The sequence below is a fragment of the Hypanus sabinus genome, chromosome 25 (assembly GCF_030144855.1).
Source record: "Hypanus sabinus isolate sHypSab1 chromosome 25, sHypSab1.hap1, whole genome shotgun sequence".
NCBI classification, from domain to species: Eukaryota; Metazoa; Chordata; class Chondrichthyes; order Myliobatiformes; family Dasyatidae; genus Hypanus; species Hypanus sabinus.
In genome coordinates, this window is record NC_082730.1 from 32,626,322 (window position 1) to 32,646,713 (window position 20,392).

Sequence of the window (20,392 nt, forward strand, 5' to 3'; positions counted from 1 at the left end):
TCTCTCTGTCTGCTATTAAGCTAGTGTGGTAAGAATTGGCCCAGGATTATTGGTATGTTCTTAGTGTGAGGTGAGGGAATTTTAGGAGACCTCCAGTTTCCTTGATCACTATACTTGCATGAAATGCATCAAGCTGCAGCTCCTTAGAAATGGTGTTAAAGAATTGGAACTGCAGCTTGATGACCAGCTTGTTCCCTCAATCAGTACTTAGTAGTCCCAACGAGAGAGGATGTGATACTAGATCTCCTATTAGGAAATGAGACAGGGCAAGTAACAGAAGTTTGTGTAAGGGAACACTTTGCATCTGGTGATCATAATGCCTTTAGTTACAAGGTAATTATGGGAAAGGATAATTAAATTTGGCTGTGTGCATGATAAGTTGTGTCTAACCAGTCTTGTAGAATTTTTCAAGACATTACTATTATGTCTTGTAACTCCAGGAATGAATCAAAAGAAAACATGGAAGCTGGGGAGACTCGTGAAATTAGTTTTCTTTTCTTTCTGAGGTGCTCACAAATGAAGTGGTACTGTAAAGATGTATGCATTTCACATCTTAAATATAACTCATAATAAATTATAAACAAAGAATGCTTCATCAACAGTATATTTATAATATTATTTAAATAATACTGTAATATTAAATACACCAAAATATATATGTGTGTGTGTGTATTTATGTATGTCTGTATATATTCAGGCCTGTGGAAGGTGTCCTACTCTTGTGGTTTAATGCCTTGCCTGACAAAGGGGTCACCCTGCTTAGCAGATTTGTGACTGTGAAACTATCTCAGGTTCTGGGACCTCCTCCTTGGTGGTTGTAAGAGTTGACTCTGGGTTGCAGGAAGTGGTTCTAACAGCCCTGGACATCTTTCTTCTGGAGTTGTTGGCATCCCGAACAGTGCGTGGCAAGCTGATCGATCTGCTGATCTATCCTGGGCCACCAGGCATATCTTTGAGGCAACTCTTTCATTTTTACCATGCCTAGATGGACTGCATGTAGCTCCTCCAGCACTTTAGCTCTCAGCTTGGATGGTACAGCAACTCTCAATCCACATTTAAGGCAACCCCCATTAAGGACAATCTCATCCTGGTGCTGGTAAAAAAGGGAGAACTGGGATTACTGCTGCACATTCCAGTCATTTTGGGTTGTACTGTAGATCTGAGATAGTGTGGGGTATGTTCGGGTTTCTCTGTGCATCACCTAAGGCATAATAAAAAGACTTTCAATTTGCATTCGTGAGAATACATCAAGGGTACATCAAGAATACATCAATACATCCGCTGTTGTAAATTTTTCAAGCATTTCCTTTTCCAAGGGTAAACAGGGCAATCCATCAGCATTTCCATGATTAATCATCCTCTAAAATCAATCTCCTAATTGTGTCCTACATAAAGCACAACCCATCTTTGCATTTGTGCTGCTACTGTTGTTACATCCATCTGTGGATTGAAAATGGACACCAGTGGTTGATGATCAGCAATGAGGGTAAACTCTCTCCCAAACAGGTACTGGTTGAAATATTTTACACCCCAAGCCAAACGCATGACCTCTCTGTCAATCTGGATGTAATTTTTCTCTTCAGCAGCAGGGGAAAAAGATGCAAAGTCGATGTGGTGTTCACTTCCACTGCTCATAACATGTGACATGACTGGACATCACAGTCAAGCTTGACTGGACAGTGTGGATCATAATGTGTGAGTACAGTGGCTGACATTTCCTTTGTCCTTTGAAAAGCCACCACACACTGCTCTGTCCGTTGAAATTCCTTCACAGTATTTAGTAATGAGTTAAAAAGGTAGACCACAGTAGCCACGTTTGGTAAACCTGTTGTAGTAATTGACAAATCCTAAGAACGACTGCTACTGCTACTTTGGCCCCGGGGCATCCACTACTGCTTGGGGTGACCACAGTAAGTGATGCTTGGTTTTAAAAAAATCACACTTGATGCATCGTGCTCATAATCTTCAAAACTTTTTAACACTGGCTTGAAATTTTAGAGATGTTCCTTGTCATCCTCACCAGTAGCAATGATGTCATCCGGGTAACACTGAGTGCCTGCGCAGCTTTGCAACATCTGGTCCATAGCTTTCCATCAGAGTGCAGGTGCAGATGCTACTCCAAAAATAAACATATTGCAGCAATAAAGCCCTTTATGAGTGTTTATGGTGAGAACCACTTTGGATTCTTCTTGCATCTCCATCCGCAGGAAGGCCTCAGCTAAGTCCATTTTGCTGAACTGATTCCCTCCAGAAGTGTTTGCAAAGATATCCTCTCTCTGTCTTTCTGGTATAGCCAGCCATTTCCACTCTTTAAAAATTTGTCATTATTATCACCTGGTACTCACTGTTGGTGAACCTGTGAATTTTATCTGTTTTCTTTTTTTTTAACTCAAATGTCTCTCTCCATTTCTGAAGAGAAAAAAATGCTGTGCTTTTTTAAAATCTCGAACTTCACGCTGCGCTTCAAAAGGTAGGTAAGTCCTCTAGAGTTTGTTTCAACACTTTCTCATTGCCATTGTTGTTTTGTAACTCCAGTAATTAATCAAAAGAAATACGAGGGAGTTGGGGGATACTCATGTAGTGACGCTCTCACATATGATGTGGTGGCATAATGATGTATGCCTTTCATGTATTTCATATATACAACCCGTAATAAATTATATAAACATAGAATACTTAATCAAATAATATATTTACAATATTGTCCAAGTATCACTGAAATATTAAATACACTACAGTTACCAGGAAAATTAATGAATGCAACATAGAGGATGTTGTCTATGTGGACTTTAGCAAGGACCTTGACAAGGTCCCACATGGGAGGGTGGTCAAGAAGGTTTAATCATTTAGCATTTAAGATGACATTGTAAATTGGATTAGACAGTGGCTTCACAGAAGAAGCCAGAGAATAGCTGTAGATGGTTGCCTCTCTGACTGGATGCATGTGATCAATGGTGTTCCACAGGAGTTAGTGCTGGGTCCATTGTTGTTTGTCATCTACAGTATTTCAACAATCTAATGTGGTAAACTGGATCAACAAGTTTGCAGATGGCACCAAGATTAGGGGGTAGTGGACAGGAAAAGACTATTAAAGCTTGCAATGGAATCTGGACCAGTTTACTGAAATGGGCTGAAAAATGGTAGACTTTAATGCAGACAAGTATTGCATTTTGGGAAGGTCAACCAGGGCAGGTCTTACATGGTGAGCAGTAGGGCACTGAAGAGTGTGGTACAACTGAGAGATCTGGGAATACAGATCCATAATTCCTTGAAAGTGGTGTCACAGGTAGATAAGGTCATAAAGAAAGTTTATGGCACATTGGCCTTCATAAATCAATGTATTGAGTGCAGGAGTTCAGATGTTATGTTGAAATTGTTTAAGACATTGGTGAGGCCTAATTTGAAGTATTGTATGTAGTTTTAGTATTTACAGGAAAGATGTAAATAAGATTGAAAGAGAGCAGAAAAAAATTCTAAGTATGTTGCCAGGACTTGAGGACATGAGCTATAGAGAAAGGTTGAAAAGGTTAAGGCGGGGGTCGGCAACCTGTGGCTCCCGAGCCATTTGTGGCTCTTTCACCTCTGTGCTGCGGCTCCCTGTGGCTTTGGGAAATAATTGGTCAGTATTTAATTAAAATGTATTTTATGTTAGTTTGTTAGCTTTTGAAATGTAATTATGGTGATCTTGTACAACCTAAGTGTAGCGACACATTTCCTGCCACATCCGAAACGGCTCACAATTAGCCAGCATTCCGGCTAAGGGAGATAGCCTACGGGGGTTTGTGAGTACGCGTCTTTTGCAGCATCTGCGTCCATGGGGGCTGGGTTGAGGGAGGCTTAAAAGCAAGGCTGTTTAGTTCGAATAAAGCTATCTTTGACTGCAGTTTACTGACACCGCTACAACGTGTTTTTATCGCTGGCTGTCCAGACGGAAGGTGCTGAAACGCTTTGTCGCGTGTCTGGAAGAAGTGAAAACTTTCCTGGGCAGCAAAGGGCTCACCTTTCCTGAGCTGGAACAGCCAGAGTGGCTGGAAAAGCTACACTTCATGGTAGACATGACAGCGCACCTGAACACGCTGAACACAGCTCTTCAGGGGAAAGGACGTACAGCCCTGCACATGTTGGAGGATGTTTTGGCATTCGAGCGCAAGTTGACAGTGCTTGCCAGAGATTTACAGAAAGGCACTTTGTCTCACTTCCCCAATTTGAGAGAGTTCAAACAAGGTCACGACATGATAATTTCGGAGTATTTACATTCTGCAATCATCGCAATGCAAACATCGTTTGGGAAACGCTTCTGTGAGTTCAGAGAGGAAAAAAACACATTATCCTTCCCGGTCACTCCCTTAAGCATCGATCCTTCCCTACTGAATACGACTGCATTGGCAGGTGTGAGTCAACCTGATCTTGAGATGGAACTGGCCGACATAGCCGACAAAGACATATGGGTGTCCAAGTTTAGACGCTTGACAGCAGACCTTGAAGATGTTGCCCGTCAGAAGGCCGTTCTTGCTCAGAAACACAAATGGAGTGATATTGAAAACCTCACAGATGACAGCTTGCGATCCTGTGTAAAGATGAAGGTGACATCATACAGCCCTGATGTGCAGACGCTGTGCGCTGAGGTCCAGGAGCAGAAATCCCATTAACCAAGTATGATAAATATTTTAATTGCCTATTATTTTACTTATATTCATATTTTTTCATTGTTCAGTGAAATAGTCCTTTCATTTTTCAGGATGACAGCTGGCTGACGTTATTTTTGGTTTGCTGCTGGCGGAAAATTTAAGTTCGGCGTTTTTCATAAATACAAGAAGGACTCAAATAGACATTGAATATTTTACTTAAAAGTAACTTTCAACCCAACGTCTTTTTTTCGGAGTTCAAAATGTTTTTGTTGCATGCAGAAATGTAATTTCGTTTTCTCTGCAGGAGTTCATCAATTTCATAAATGCAACACATTATAGTTTGTTTATACATAGCATAAAGGCAAAAAAAACGTTGTATGCAGTGTTATTTCATTTTAAATGTCAAACGGGTTTTGCGGCTCCCAGTGTTTTCTTTTCTGTGGGAAACGGGTCCAAGTGGCTCTTTCAGTGGTAAAGGTTGCTGACCCCTGGGTTAGGGCTTTAATCCCAAGAACATAAAAGATTGAAGGGTATGAATAGGGTAAATGCAAGCAAGGTTTTTCCACTGAGATTGAGTGAGACTAGAACTAGAGGTCATGTTGAAATGGTGAAAGGTGAAATGGTTAAGAGGATGTTGAGGCACTGCCAGTGCAAATGGTGGATACAGGGTTGATTTCAACATTTAAGAGAAATATGTAGAGGTAGGTGGATGGGAGGCGTTTGGAACACTATGGACCGGGTGCATTTTGATGGGACTAGGGAGACTGATGGTTTGAAGTGCCTGTGAGGTGGCTTTTTAGAGCAGTTTGTGTTTGAGCCCAAAAGGGGAAAGGTAATTCTGGATTGGGTGTTAAGCAATTAACCAGATTTAATTAGAGAGTTTAAGATAAAGGAACCCTAAGGAGAGAGTGATCATAATTTGAAAGAATTCACCCTGCAGTTTGAGATGGAGAAGCTGAAGTCGAATGTATCAGTATAAAAGAGAAATACAGAGGCATGAGAAAGGAGCTGGCTAAAATTGATTGGAAGGAGACACAGGCAGGAATTATGGCAGAACAGCTGGAGTTTCCGGAAGTTTCTCGAGTGGCTGGAGTTTCTGGAAGCAATTCAACAGGCACAGGATACATCCTGAAGATGAAGAAGTATTCCAAAGGGAGTATGAGGCAATCGTGGCTGACAAGGAAAGTCAAAGACAGCATAAAAACAAAGGAGAAGGCATATACTATAACAAAAATTAGTCCGAGCTAGAGGATTGGAAATCTTTTAAAAGCACCAGAAGGCAACTAAAAAGCCATAAAGAAAGAAAAGATGACCTGTAACATTAAACTAACCAATAATATAAAGGAAAATACGAAAGGTCCGATATGCAAAGAGTAAAAGAGAGGTGAGAATGGATGTCTAACCATGGAAAATGACACTGGAGAGGTAGTAATGGGGGAACAAAGAATTGTGGGATGAAGTTACTAAGTACTTTGCATTAGTGCTAAGGAAAGCAAACACAATTTTAGCATTTTGTTTTGAGAGGATTGGAATGTAAAAACAAACACATAATACTGAGGCTCTGTAAGGCATTGGTTAGACTGCACTGAGACTATTGTGAGCAGTACTGGGCCTCTTACCTAAGAAAAGACATTCTGGGCCAGGAAAGGGTCCAAATGAGGTTCACAAGAATGATTCTGGGTTTGAAAGGATAAAAATATTGAGAGTGTTTAATGGCTCTGGGCCTGTACTAGCTAGAGTTATAAGAATAATGGGGGATCTCATTGAAACCTATGGAATATTGAAAGGCCTAGACACATTGGATATGGAGAGGATATTTCCTGTAGTGGAGGATTCTAGGACCAGAGTACAGCCTCAGAATAGAGGGATATTCACTTAGAACAGAGATGAGGAGGAATTTCTTTAGCCAGAATTCAGCGTAGTTAAAACAGAGGTTGATAGGTTCTTGATTCCACAGGGTGATAAAGAATATAGGGAAAAGGCAGGAGAATGGGAGTGAGAGGGATAATAAATCAGCCATGATGGAATGGTGGTGCAGACTCATTGGCTGAATGGCCTAATGCTGTTTCTAGGCCTTATGATACTGTTTCTTGACAAAAAAATACTTTTTGATTCTGGTCTGGGTCATTTCAAGTCATTCAGCATCCATTGCCATTTCAGGACATTAAACAAAGTTATTCATAGATATGTTTCAAATGGTTCTAGTTTCATGCTGTTATTGGTATGGCTTTATTATTGTCACATGTACCAAGACACAGTGAAATGCTTGCCTTGCATATTGTTCAGACAGAGCAAAGCACCATACAATGCATTGAGCTAGAATAAGGTAAAACAAATGATTGCATCTGTCTGTCTTGACAGACGATGGATAGCAGCACTGAAGTGACCCCTCCAGGGCACCAGCCTGGGCAGAAGATATGGAGGTCCTGGAATGCTCAGTTGTCAAGATACCCACCTAGGGCTTGCTGGTGTAGTCCAAAGGAAAATGAGGCAATACGTTTGGCACCAGCGTGGCTGCAGGAGCTGCCGGAAGGATGTTTAATGACATCCATCCACTTTAGGAGATCCCTTCCGGATTTTGTGTCTGAAATTACTCCCGTAACCCTTCGTCTCTCCTGAGGCTGTCCACAAGACAGTGGGGCTATTTACCTATAGCTGGGGATCTGGTACATGAGCACCAGGACGTGTCCAAACACCAGTGGGCCTGTACGCTGCATGTTCAGAGGCCAAATATCTTCCACATTCTCTGTAGTTCAACCAGAGTCCAAGAGGAACTCAGTTTCTGAGTGTCACCAGCAAGGAGGCACTATGTGAGGCTTGTTGTTGGAGAGGCTATGTACTGGATGGAAGAGACTTCTGCATTCAGCTGTCCTTTTCACAAGACTGCTAGCCAGTGGTGGAAGTGCTACCTACGACACTACCACACTAGATGCATCACAACAGCCATTCGACACACAGTAAAACAATACCAATGCAGAATAAAGTGTAAAAGCTGCCAAAAAAGTACAGTGCAGATAAACAATAAAGCGCAAGATCATAACGAGGTAGACTGTGAAGAAAAGAGTCCAGCTTGCTGTACTGAGGCCCTTTCAAGAGCCTGATAACAGTAGGATACAAGCTGTTCTTGAGTATGGTGGCACATGCTTGCGGGCTTTTGTATTTTTGCCTGATGGGAGAAGACAGAATGGCTGAGTGGGGGTATTTTTGACTATGCTGGCTCCTTTACTGAGGCAGCAAGAAGTATCTATAGTGGGGATGTGCTGAGGTGTACTCTGCAGTTTCTCGCAGCCATATGCAGAACTGTTGCCATATCAAGCCATTATTCATTCAGGCAGCATGTTTTCTATGGTGCAGTTGATAAGAGTCAATGGAGACATGCGGAATTTCTTTAACCTAATGTAGCGGAGGTATTACTGTGTTTCCTTGGCAGTGACATCAACATGGTTGACCAAGACAGGCTATTGCTGATGTTCACGCCTAGGAACTTGAAGCCTTTCAACTCTTTCAATCTCAATACCATTGATATAGGGGGCACAGTAGCATAAGACCATAAGACAGAGGAATAGAATTAGGCAATATTACCCATCGATTCTGCTCCAATGTTCAGCCATGACTGGTCCTTCTCTCCCCTCTTCAGCCCCACTTCCCGGCTTTCTCCCTGTAGCTTTTGATGCCATGTCATAGAAACATAGAAAATAGGTGCAGGAGTAGGCCATTTGGCCCTTCGAGCCTGCACCGCCATTCAGTATGATCATGGCTGATCATCCAACTCAGAACCCTGAACCTGCTTTCTCTCCCTACCCTCTGATCCCTTTAGCCACAAGGGCCATATCTAACATCCTCTTAAATATAGCTAATGAACCGGCCTCAACTGTTTCCTGTGGCAGAGAATTCCACAGATTCACCCCTCTCTGTGTGAAGAAGTTTCCCCTCATCTCGGTCCTAAAAGGCTTCCCCTTTAACTTAAACTGTGACCCCTCGTTCTGGACTTCCCCAACATCAGAAACAATCTTCCTGCATCTAGCCTGTCCAATCCCTTTAGAATTTTATATGTTTCAATAAGATCCCACCTCAATCTTCTAAATTCCAGTAAGTATAAGCCTAGTCGATCCAGTCTTTCTTCATATGAAAGTCCTGCCATCCCAGGAATCAATCTGGTGAACCTTCTTTGTACTCCCTCTATGGCAAGAATGTCTTTCCTCAGATTAGGGGACCAAAACTGCACACAATATTCTAGGTGCGGTCTCACCATGTCCAATCAAGGACCTATCCATCTCTGTCTTAAATACACTCAACAACCTGGCTTCCACAGCTGCCTGTGGTAACAAATCCCACAAATTCACCACCATCTGGCTAAAGAAATTTCTCTGCCTCTGTTTTAAAATGGATGCCCCTCTATCCTGAGGCTGTGCCCGCTTGACCTAGGCTCCCCCATCATGGGAAACATACTTCGCACACCTACTCTGTCTAGTTCTTTCAACATTTGAAAGGTTTCAATGAGATCCCCCTCTCAACCTTCTCAATGGCCATTAGCGTATCAGTTTACAGCTCCAGGGCTTAATTCCTTCCGCTGTCTGTACATTCTCCCTGTGGGTTTCCAGCAGGTGCTCCTGCTTCCCCTACATTATAAAGACCAATGGTTAGGGCTAGTAAGTGGTGGACATGGTATAATGGTGCCAGAGACTTGGCAATGCTTGTGGGCTGCCCCCAATACAATCCTCAGACTGTGTTGGCCATTGATGCAAAATGATTCATTTCACTGCATATTTCAATACTTTGACTTCCATGTGACAAACAAAATTAATCTCTTTAGCATGTGCACCATCCCCTTTCTGAAGTCCATGACCAGTTCTTCTGGTTAACTTTTATTAATCATTTGCATGGAGTTCACACAAATTGCACTGCTATCTTCTGAGTGCCAAAATCGATAATTTTTCATTTATTTGGACTAATTCAAGGGCTGTAATTTCCTGTGCCAATAGGAGAAACAATATGGTCCAAGGGTAGGTGGCTGGCAAACTCAGATAGCTTGACAGTTCTGAAGATGCAGCCCATTAAGCTGGTAGCCAGCCAAGCCCATAAAATTGACCGTGCCCTAAATCAAATTAATCACCCTTGTGAGTTTCCTTAATTTTCCTCATTTGAAATACATTGATGAAGCTGTAAAAATGTTTTTTTTTTAAAAGGAGAATCTTTGGGAAGTGAATGCAAGTTAATATGATCCTATGTCATGTTGTCCTGTAATTTGTTAAAATTGGACAGCCAATCACCAATGTAACAAGGGGTTTTTAAAATCAATTTCAGTTAACTTAAATGGAATTAAGTACAGCTGGTAACTAGACACAAAATGCTCTTTTTTCAAATTGTGATTAAGCTATTTTAAGTTATAATACTGGCACCAGCTAACCGTTTCTAACTTGATCATGAACTACTTTGATGCAAACTTGTTTTAAATACTGCTTAAGATGCCACTTAAAATAATGCTAAATTTTATGATGAAAAAAGGCAAATGATTTAGATGAAAATAAATCGAGGAAACACAGGCGTGAACACAATGTGTGTGCAAATGATTTCTGGTCAGTTTGATCAGCCCTCAGCCATTTCACCTTAAGGCGTACAAATCAAATTTTGCAGTTGATCTCATAATTATACCCTTCTTAGCATTTGTGTATGATTCCCATTTATCAGCATGACATTACATCTCTTGTGTGGCTTTATACTAAAGCTAAATATATTATAATAAATAAAATATTTCATTACATCAGGTATTTTTCACATGGAAGCTACTTACGAATGTTTTCAGTAATTATGTCCGTTTGTCGAGTTTTGTCCATTATGCCATTATATATGCTCTGATTTTCTCACACTAAGGCCAAAGAAATATATATGGCCTTTATTGTTTTATTTTTTTGACTATCCTCAGTCACTTTTATGCAATGGCATTTCACCAGCTGAGTCCCTCTGTATCATTCATATTTTTTTCGCTTTGTGTCTTTCTGCTTTCAGGTTCCCTTGTTTCAAATCTTTTATCAGTAAAATTCCACAGATCTGCACTGTGCTAAATCCATTTTCTTTACAAGTTATTCTTTATTGTTTGCATTTAGTGGATTAATTGATTTAGTAGCATGGAGATATATCATTTTGACAGAGGTAACTAAGCGATAGATATAAAGAATCTGATATTTCACCATAATAGGAATGGTTTTGCTTAATGAATTGATGACATGTTCAACATGAGTTGAAGGTTTCTGCCTTCTAATAAGTTGCAGTAATGTGATCTCAAAAGCTTCAATGGATTCATGTGTACTAAACAATACAAATAAATAACCTTCAACTGTATCAATAGGTTACACAGATTGATGGGTTGGTTAAGAAGGCATATGGCACCCTTGACTTTATTAGTTGAGGTATTGAGTTCAATAGTCAGGAAGTTATGTTGCAGTTTGAGAACTCTCTTTAGGTCATATCTGGAGTATTGCATACAGTTCTGGTTGCCCCACTATAAATAGGTTGTCGAGGCTTTGGAAAGTGCACAGAAGACATTTACCATGATGCTGCATGCTCGATTAGAGGGCATGAGCTATAATGAGAGGTTGTTTTCTCTGGAGCAGCAGTGGCTGAGGGGAGATCTGATAGAGGCTTATAAGATTATGAGAGGCATAAGTAGCATAGAGAGATAGTATCTTTTTCTCAAGATTGAAGGGCCTGTCCCTGTGCTGGATTGGTGTATGTTCTCTGTTTTATGTTCTACGTATCATTGACATATTGGTGTTTGTTATTTGCTTGGTGTCTATTAGAGATAGAAGGTTAGAAGATACAAAGAGAAGATTAGTTAAGAAATATTGCAAATAACATGAAAAAAAATCAGCATTGCACTTCAGAGTATTTGGTTCAGCAGGCAGACAGCATGTTGCAAAAGGCAACTAAGAAGCCCATATATGTACCACAAATTTTGTTAGTTGTCATACTGCATGTGCACCGCTAATGTTCTTCTCAAGTATTCAGTGTAGACAGATTAACATCAATCAGCATGCAATGCTGAAGTCTTGTAAGCTGATTCTTTTTTTAAATGTCACAAGAAGGCTTCCCATCCGTAGTAATTAAAGGATGGTATATAACGCTAGAAAAAACTCCACAGGTTGGGTGACATTTGTAGAGAGAGAGAGAGAGAGCAAGAGAGTTGATGCTTTCGATCATTGACCCTTCATCCATGTGATTATTAGAAGAAGTATCTTCATCCTGAAACATTCTATTCTTATGCCTTAAATGCAGAGTACTCTAGAGTTTCTCTGTTTTTTAGTCTGGATTTTAGACAGCTGCTTAATCTTACTTTTTCTACAACTGCTTGCAGGTTAGATGCTACTGGATTTCTGCTGATAGCAAGTTTGATTATATAGGGATAGATGCTTCCACAAATGCTAATTGGGAACCTCCTGCTAAATACTTTCTTAATTATAAGGTTTTAATGAAACTTGTTACTCCAAGATAAGACTGTAGGAACAGGTATTTCATGTGGGTGGTAGCTTGGCTGGGATTCTGAACGTTGAGCAAGCAGATCAAGATGAGCTGTTAGAAGAAGGGTGAGGGGGAGAAGAAATATCACCAACACGTTAACTATCAACACAGGATATTCAAGGAGTAAGTATCTTATCTGAATATCAGTGAAAGCAAGGCATTCATGCTTCAGATAGTCTGTCCTGGCTGAGAGTTTTTTTCACCTGTTTGTTAGAATGTTAACTTAGTTTCATTTTGCTCGTAGCTCTCATTTTCGTTAGGGTCATGAATAGTCATGAATAATGTTTCTTCCAGGTTAAATTTGGAGTTATTTGTAACATCATGTTGTTTGAGGACCATTATTACATAAAGGAGGTCATTGTTACTTTCTGTTCCAAGAGGTGAGTGCACTTTATTTACTGCCATCATAAAGAAACAGGTGAAGAGAGTAAATGTTTTCTTGAGGACTGCAAAATTTCCAATTCAAAAGGGAATTCCCAGTGCCAAAATTCATTTACTATATGCACTTTGCTTAATGCCAGCCAATATCATCAAAGTTCAAATCCATTTATTATCAAAGTGTACATTATACAACCCTTGAGGTTCTTCTTCTTACATGCAGCCATAAAACAAAGAAACCTCAAAGAACCAATTAAAAGAAGGACCATCAATTACCTAGAGTTCCTCCAGCACTTTGTGTGTGTTGCTTGGATTTCCAGCATCTGCAGATTTTTTTTCTTATTAGAACTATTTATTTGCATTCTGAATTCATTAAACTGATGAATCAGTGCTCCACCATGTTGAGCAGTACTTATCATAACAAGAGCACAGAATGTGCTTGATGAAGAGGACAAAAAACTATTTCTCAAAGACCATTATTAAGAGCACCCTGATAGTGCCATCATTGAACTTATATGGGTGAGTGTTGAAGGACAGACATAGCTGCCAGATTAGCTCTGCAGCAAATAGTGATTTACAAATTTAAGGGATGATTTCTGAAAGTCCAAAAGAACTGTAGGCTTGGATTAAGCATTGAAATATAGAGTTAATATTTCAGATTGAAGAAACTTTGTCCTCTTTTCCATTCCTAATTTTCCTCCAAAAGTGGCAGAATACTGTCTGTCTGATCCACTGCAACCCTTCAAGTGTGCATATATCACAGTACTGTTGGGAATAAAGTTTAGACATTGTAATAATGAAAATACGTGACCTTTTTCCACATTTGTGTGTTGTACTATTTGTTTGGGAACGTACAGGTGGTGGTATTCAAGATTGAAGATTCAGGATTGTTTAGTGTCATTTCTAACACACAAATGTAAAGGAGAATGAAATACAGTACTGTGCAAGAGTCTTAGGCACTTGTATATAACTAGGGTGCCTGAGACTTTTGCACAGTGCTGTATTTATCTACATGGAGCAGAGAGCAAGTTTGTAAATCTGGTGGGAGCAAAGATGTTGGGAATGGGAAGGGAGGAATGATGTGTGAAATGTGCTGGAGAAGGACTGCCAGGGGTGGTAGGCAGAGGGGGTGTGGCGCAGGTGCAGACACCAGGCAAGGTCATTTGATACCAAACAAATAGATTACTGTTTACTACAAAATGGCTCTTTGGTGCATCCTGCTCCCTCCACTCTCCCTTCCCCTTTTCCTAACTATGATTCCCCTCTCCCTGCCCCCTTCCCACTGTCCATCCGCCATCCAGACTCATATCAGTCAGGTGTATCATCTCTCATATATGTTGTGAAATGAGTTTTTTTTTGTGGCAGCAGTACAGTGCAATACACAAACTTACTCCAGTACTATGTAAGAAGTCTTCAGCATCCTAGCTACATATATGGGCTTAAGACTTCTGCACAGTACTGCAATTGTTACTCCAGATCTGATGCAGCATTAAAAAACACAGTAAGATACAGAATACAATAATAAAAACACGATAAATATATATACATGAAATAGCTTGCATACATACATTGATTGCATGTCCATAAAGTGATGGTAGGCTCAGGAATATCTATATGTATATAATGTGACTGTGACAGAAAATGATAAACTAATAGTGTAAATGTGTGTGGTGCAGTGGGTTAGTGAGTCAAGGTGTGGATCAGCCTTGGGGAATGTAACTGGTGGTCCTTCCGTGGATGCTAAATGGTTTCCTCCCTGATGGGAGTGGGTCAAGCTGTCCATCCGCTGCCTGGGTGGGTTCCCTCATGAAGTTATTGACCCTTTCCTGGCACCCCTCTCTATATACTTTATGCCTTTGATGGTGGGTAGGCCTGTGCCAAGGATGTGTTGGGAAGTTTTGACTATCCATTGTAGAGCCTTGTCGCAGTGCAGTTTCTGTACTTCAGTGATGCAGCATGTTAAGACGCTCCCTACTGCACATCTGTAAAAGGACATGAATATAGAAGTGCATAGTCCAGCTCTCTTAAGCCTCCTCAGAAAATAGAGGCATTGTTAAGCTTTCCTCAGTGTGTAGGATATGCTGTGAGACTATGAGAGTTTGTGCAAGATATGCTATCGCAGGAGTTTGAAATTGCTTGCAGTTTTCACTGATATGCTGCTGATGTGTTGTAAGTTTTCTTGAAGTCATTAAACACCTCTTTTGTCTTGTTGACATTGAGAAAGAGGTTATTTGCCTGGCACCTGGCCTCGAGATCTTCCACCTCCACTCTGTAAGCTGTTTCTTGATGGTTGGTGATGAGCCCCACCACTGTCTTGTTGTTGGCGAACTTCACAATGTGATTACTCAGGTGTTTGGCCGTGCAGTCATGTGCGAACAGAGTGTACAGCAATGGGCTCAGCACACAGCCCTGAAGTGTGGTTATGCATCCTGATTATCTGAGGTCTGTTCATTAGGAAGTCCAACACTCTGTTGCAAGGTGGTTTATTTAGACCGAGGAGTAGGAATTTGTTCACCAAAGTCTGAGGAACAATAGTGTTGAATGCTGAACTGATAGCCGGAAACAACATAAGTGTCCTTGTTTCTAGATGGGTCAGTGCCAGGTGCATAACAGATGCTATGGCATCTGTCATGGAGCAATTTCATCGGTAAGCATATTGCTGAATGTCCAATGTGGCAGGAATGGAGTTTTTGATATGTGCCATTACCTGATTTTCCCTGTATTTCTGTATCCTTGGTGGAGATGTCATAGGTTTTTGAGATGCTGTTGAAATAGCTTGAGTGTATTTTGTAGGTGGTGCACATCACAGGCAGGGAGCATTTATGGTGGAAGAAATGATTGCCAATCAAGTGCAACACGCTCAGAATATTGGAGGAACTCAGCAGGTCAGGCAGCATCGATGAAAATGAATAAACAGTTGATGTTTTGGGCCGAGACCCTTCTTCAAGACTGGAAAGAAAGGGAAAATTTTCCAGAAAATAAAGGCAGGTGGGAGGGGAAAGAGGATAGCTAGAAGCTGCCAGGTGGGTGGAAAGGTAAAGGGCTGAAGAAGGACAAACTTGATAGGAGAGGAAGGTGAACCACGAGAGAAAGGGAAAATGGGAAATAGTAGAAGACAGACGGGCAGGAGAAACATAATTACCATGATGAGAAAATCGATATTCATGCCATCAGGTTGGAGAATACCCAGATGGAATATGAGGTGTTGCTTTTCCACTCTGAGAGTGGCCTGATCGTGGCACAAAAGGAGGCCGTGGACCGACATGTTGGAACAGGAATGGGAATAGGAAAATTCTCCTTTGGCAGAGGAAGTGGAGATGCTCGACAAAACGATAACCCAATTTACAACAGGTCTCACTAATGTAGAGAAGACCACATCAGAAGCTCTGGATACAATGGATGACCCCAACAATTTCACAGATGAAGAGATGCCTCACATGGAAGGACTGTTTAGGAAGCCGCATGGATGTGAGAGCAGAGGTGAATGGGCAGGTGTAACACTTCAGCCACTTGCAGGGGTAATTGCTGGGAAGGAGATTATTGGGGAGGAACAAGTGGAGGGAGCAATCCCTGAAGAAAGCAGAGAATGGTGGAGGGGTGGAAGGTAAGATGGGTTTGTGGTAGGATCCCTTTGGAGGTGGCAGAAGTTGTAGAGAATGATGTGGTGAATGTGAAGGCTCCTGGAGTAGTGGGAAAGGGCAAGAGGAACTCTATCCTTGTTAAGGCAGTGAGAAGATGGAGTGAGGATGATGGAGGTGGGGAAACCCCCATTCTTTGAAAAAGGACATCTCTGATGTTCTGGAAATGATGATGATGATGATGACATTGACTCAGGCCTGAGAGGCCAGCGTCAGGAATTTTTTTTCTTTCATGCCTTACAAGGCACAGAACGAAAGACTGTGTGGCGCGCCACTCCTCACACAGACATTTTGCAGTACTTTTCTTTACCTTACGAGGTCGAGTTGCGAGCTTAATATTCAACCCGGCATGGATGGAAAGCATACTTGGGATTCAAACCCTGGAATCTCTGTTCTGGAGTCCAGTGCTGATGTCACTGCACCGCCAGGAGGCCTGGAAAGGTACGCCTCAAACTGAATACATATGCAATGGAAACAAAGAAGCTGAGGGAAAGAATGAGATTTTTACAGGAGATAGGGTAGAAAGAGGTATAGTCAAGATAGTTGTGGGAATCACTAGGTTCATAAAGGATGTTGGTAGACAGTTTGTCTCCAGAAACAGAGTTAGAGAGATCGAAAAAGGGGAGGGAGGTGTCAACTTGCAGGGTGGAAATTGACTGCAAAGTTGATGGAATTGACATGCTTGGCTTGGAAGAGTTGGGGAACATTACTAGGGGTGGCTTGGAGCATGGACTGTTATACGTAGCCAAGAAAAAGGTACACATACCTGGGGTCCATATGGATGCCCATGGCTACCCCTTGAGAATGGAGAAAGTGGGAGGAGCTGAAGAAGAAATTGTTGCCAAACAAGTGAATTTCCTTGTCTTGGATGTGGCTGGGCTTCTTGAGGATTATTGCTTTTTCAGTTGCTTTCAGATTTCCTGCACTTACAGGAATTCCTGCATTGTCTTTTTTTTATTTTCATAAGCAATAAATGTTTACCTGGCTACTGACATTCAGATTGTGAAAATGAATGATAAAAGAATCCTATTATAATTGCCAGAAACACAGCTAGAAGATTACTGCCTGTGACTGCAACACATATATGATTACTTGTCTCTGCGGCATTGTTGTCAGGTGACACACAAGCTGATCTGTATGTGTAGCAAAGAACCTCTGCACCTATTCTTTCCAGTAATCCGTCATTTTGGGGAAACAGTCAACATCAGCATTTTTAAACAAAATATGACATCACAGAAGGTAGCCCCACAGCACATTGAGCTTATGCAAGGGCTAAAAACTCCCTAGCACCAACCCCATGTTCCTGAACATTCTTTTTTATTTCTAGCTCCTTATCTAAGTGCCAAATTGCTTTAAAGTATGTCCCAGAATGAAGTCACAGCGCATAAAATTCACGGTCTTTTTGCCATTATTCTATTTATTCATTCTATGTTTTGGTTCTTTATTCTCCTACCAACAATCTCTATGTATTTGCTCTGCCTATACCCGCTGATGATTTTTTAAAATGCATTTCATAGCCTCTCACAACTTCCTCAGTATTATTATGAGAGCCATAGACAGAATAGACAAACAGTACCTTATTCCGAGGTGAAAAGGGGCTAAGTTCAAAGGTGATGTGTGGGGCAAGCCCCTTTCTCACAGAGAGTTGTGGGTCCTGGGAATGCACTGCCAGGGTGGTGGTGGATGCAAAGAAATTAGAGGCTGTTTAGTTAGACAAATGAATATGCCGAGAATAGGGAGATATGGTATTGTGTAGGTGGAAGAAATGTCCTTAGTTAGGCATTTAATTAGTTTAATGACTTAAGCAATTAATATTTTTTGTTTCTTTGTATTTATTATGAATGTCCACAAGGAAAGGAATCTCAGGGATGTATTCTGACATATATGTACCTTGATTATAACATTACTTTGAACTTTAAGCTTTCAACTTTGAACATTATTGTGGGCCAAAGGTCCTGTTCTTGCACTGAACTGTTTTAAATATTCTGCTCTTATAAAGAACTGTCCCAGTTTCTCCAACCATTCTGGATAAGTAAAGTCTCCATTCTTGGATTCATTTTCATAAATTGGTTAATTGATCTATTATTGTCAATTGTATTGAGGTATAGTGAAAAATTCTTTCTGCGTGCCTTCCATACAGATAATTTCCTTACAGATTATTCAGCTCATACAAGGAAAATCTATAACAGAATTGTGAATAAAGTATTACAGTTACAGATAACGTGCTGTTCAGGTAAACAATCAGATCCAAGGCCACAATGATTGTGAGGTCAAAACTCCATCTTTTTTTCTACCAGAAGACAATTCATTAGTGTTATAACAGTGGGATAGAAGTTCTTCTTGAGACTGATGATAGGTGCTGTCAAGCTTTTGTATCTTCTGCCTGACAGGAGGGTTAATTGATGAAGTAGGTGAGTTTTCTTGTCTTTGGCATCTCATGGTTTTTTTGCCTTGGCATCTTCAATTGCAGAGACTATTGGTAACCTTCATTCCTAGGAACCTGAAGTTTTCAACTGTTAACATCAGCATCATTGCTATGAACTGAAGCATGTGCAACCCACTCCCTTCCTGAAGTTAATAACTAGCTCTTTTTCTGGAAAGCTCTTCTACATGCTCTCTAATGCCGTTAATTCTTTCCAGATGTTTGGAATCCAGCACTAGACGCAGTTCCCTGTTACGGCTGAACTACCATTCATCATGACTTCTTTTCCTTGTGTTCTGTGCTTCTATTTACAAAGCCCAGGATGCCAGTTTCTGAATATGCCACACCAATTTCAGCGAACTATATACATGTCCTCTGGGTCTTTTTTTGTGCACCTTTAAGAAACTAGTTTATATTGTATCTTTCTATTCATCCTGATAAAATATAACTTTCAATTTCCCAGCATTAATTATCATCTGTCACTTATCTTATGGTTTTAATCAGCCTCTCTGTAACATTGAAATCTATTGCAATGCTCCTTGTGTGTCATTCAGCAGTTTAGCCCTTTTTACTTTTTTATGTTTACTATCATTGATGGTTGTCTTGAAATTTGTTTTGCAATGGCAGTACAATGCAATACTTACTGAAGTACAAGAATTACTGAAAGATACAGTAAGAGATAATAAATATATACATATATTATATATATTTTAAATCTTCCAAAGTTTCTTAGGATTCATTGAGTTATACAACATGGAAAGAGGTCTTTAAGGCCAATTTGTCAATGACAAAACAAGTTGCCTATCTATGTTAATCTATTTGCTTGCATTTGATCCATATTCCTCTCAACTATTCCTATTTAGTCTTTTAACATTCGTTATTAAACCTGCCTCCATCACTTTCTCTAACAGCTCGATACATCTATTCATCACCTTCTGTGTGGAAAATCTTGCCCTGAGATTCCCTTTAATTCTTTCCTCTTACACATTAAAGCTCTGCCCTCTTGTTTTCATTCCCCTACCCCTGGAAAAGACTGTGACTATCTATCCAATCTCCCCTCATAATGTTATAAATCCCTGTAACTCAACTCTCAATCTTCAACACAGTATCGGCCTATCTCATCTCTCAACCCATCTCTTAATAACTCCCAATCACTATTCCAGGCAACATTCTTGTGAATCTTTTTTTTTAGCTTGATTAGCAATATGGTGAAATGTTACAGGGGGAAGGTAGGAGATAGGGTTGAGAGGGAAAATAAATCAGCCATGATGTATTGGGGGAGATGGCCTGATGGGTTGAATAGCATAATTCTGCTACTACTCTATGTCTTAAGGTCTTAATCATATCCTTCTATTTGTGTGTTGATCAGAATTACACAAAAAAACTCCAGGAGAAGCTTTGCCAATAAGCTGTACATCTGTAATATAACATTCCAAATCCTATATGCCTCAGCTGGAGAAAGCAAGCTCATCACTTTCAGAAAATTATGTATTTAAAAGCAAAGCCCTCCAAGTAACACTCTCCAGATTTTCAGTTTTAAACTTATTGAGGATTTCAACTGCATATGTCCTTGCTTACACTACAGAAGCAACTTCCTGCTCAGTAAAGACTGATGGAAAGTTTTCATTTAGCACCAGAGTCTTCATGAATAGATATCCTCCTTGATGTCCAATTGTTTCTATCACTCCTCTTCCAACCCATTTTCAGGTCACTTCTGTATACAATAGTTTTGAATTTGCTTTTAGTTTTTTTTCTCTCTGTCAGGGCTATGCTCTACCTTTGCCTCTCTATTGTTTTAGCATCCCCTTTGA

General features: G+C 40.5%; 2 protein-coding genes across 3 annotated transcripts in view; both read left to right on the top strand.

Moving 5' to 3' along the window:
• Nucleotides 1-20,392, top strand: part of LOC132381144 (chemokine-like protein TAFA-5) — a 366,425-nt gene that overhangs the window by 166,838 nt on the left and 179,195 nt on the right. The gene's annotated exons all lie outside the window — the stretch shown is intronic.
• Nucleotides 3,781-4,818, top strand: LOC132381143 (general transcription factor II-I repeat domain-containing protein 2-like). Its single transcript, XM_059950416.1, has 2 exons — nt 3,781-4,653; nt 4,739-4,818. Exon 1 carries the CDS (start codon nt 4,047-4,049, stop codon nt 4,647-4,649), a length of 603 nt encoding a protein of 200 aa, XP_059806399.1. The 5' UTR covers nt 3,781-4,046; the 3' UTR covers nt 4,650-4,653; nt 4,739-4,818.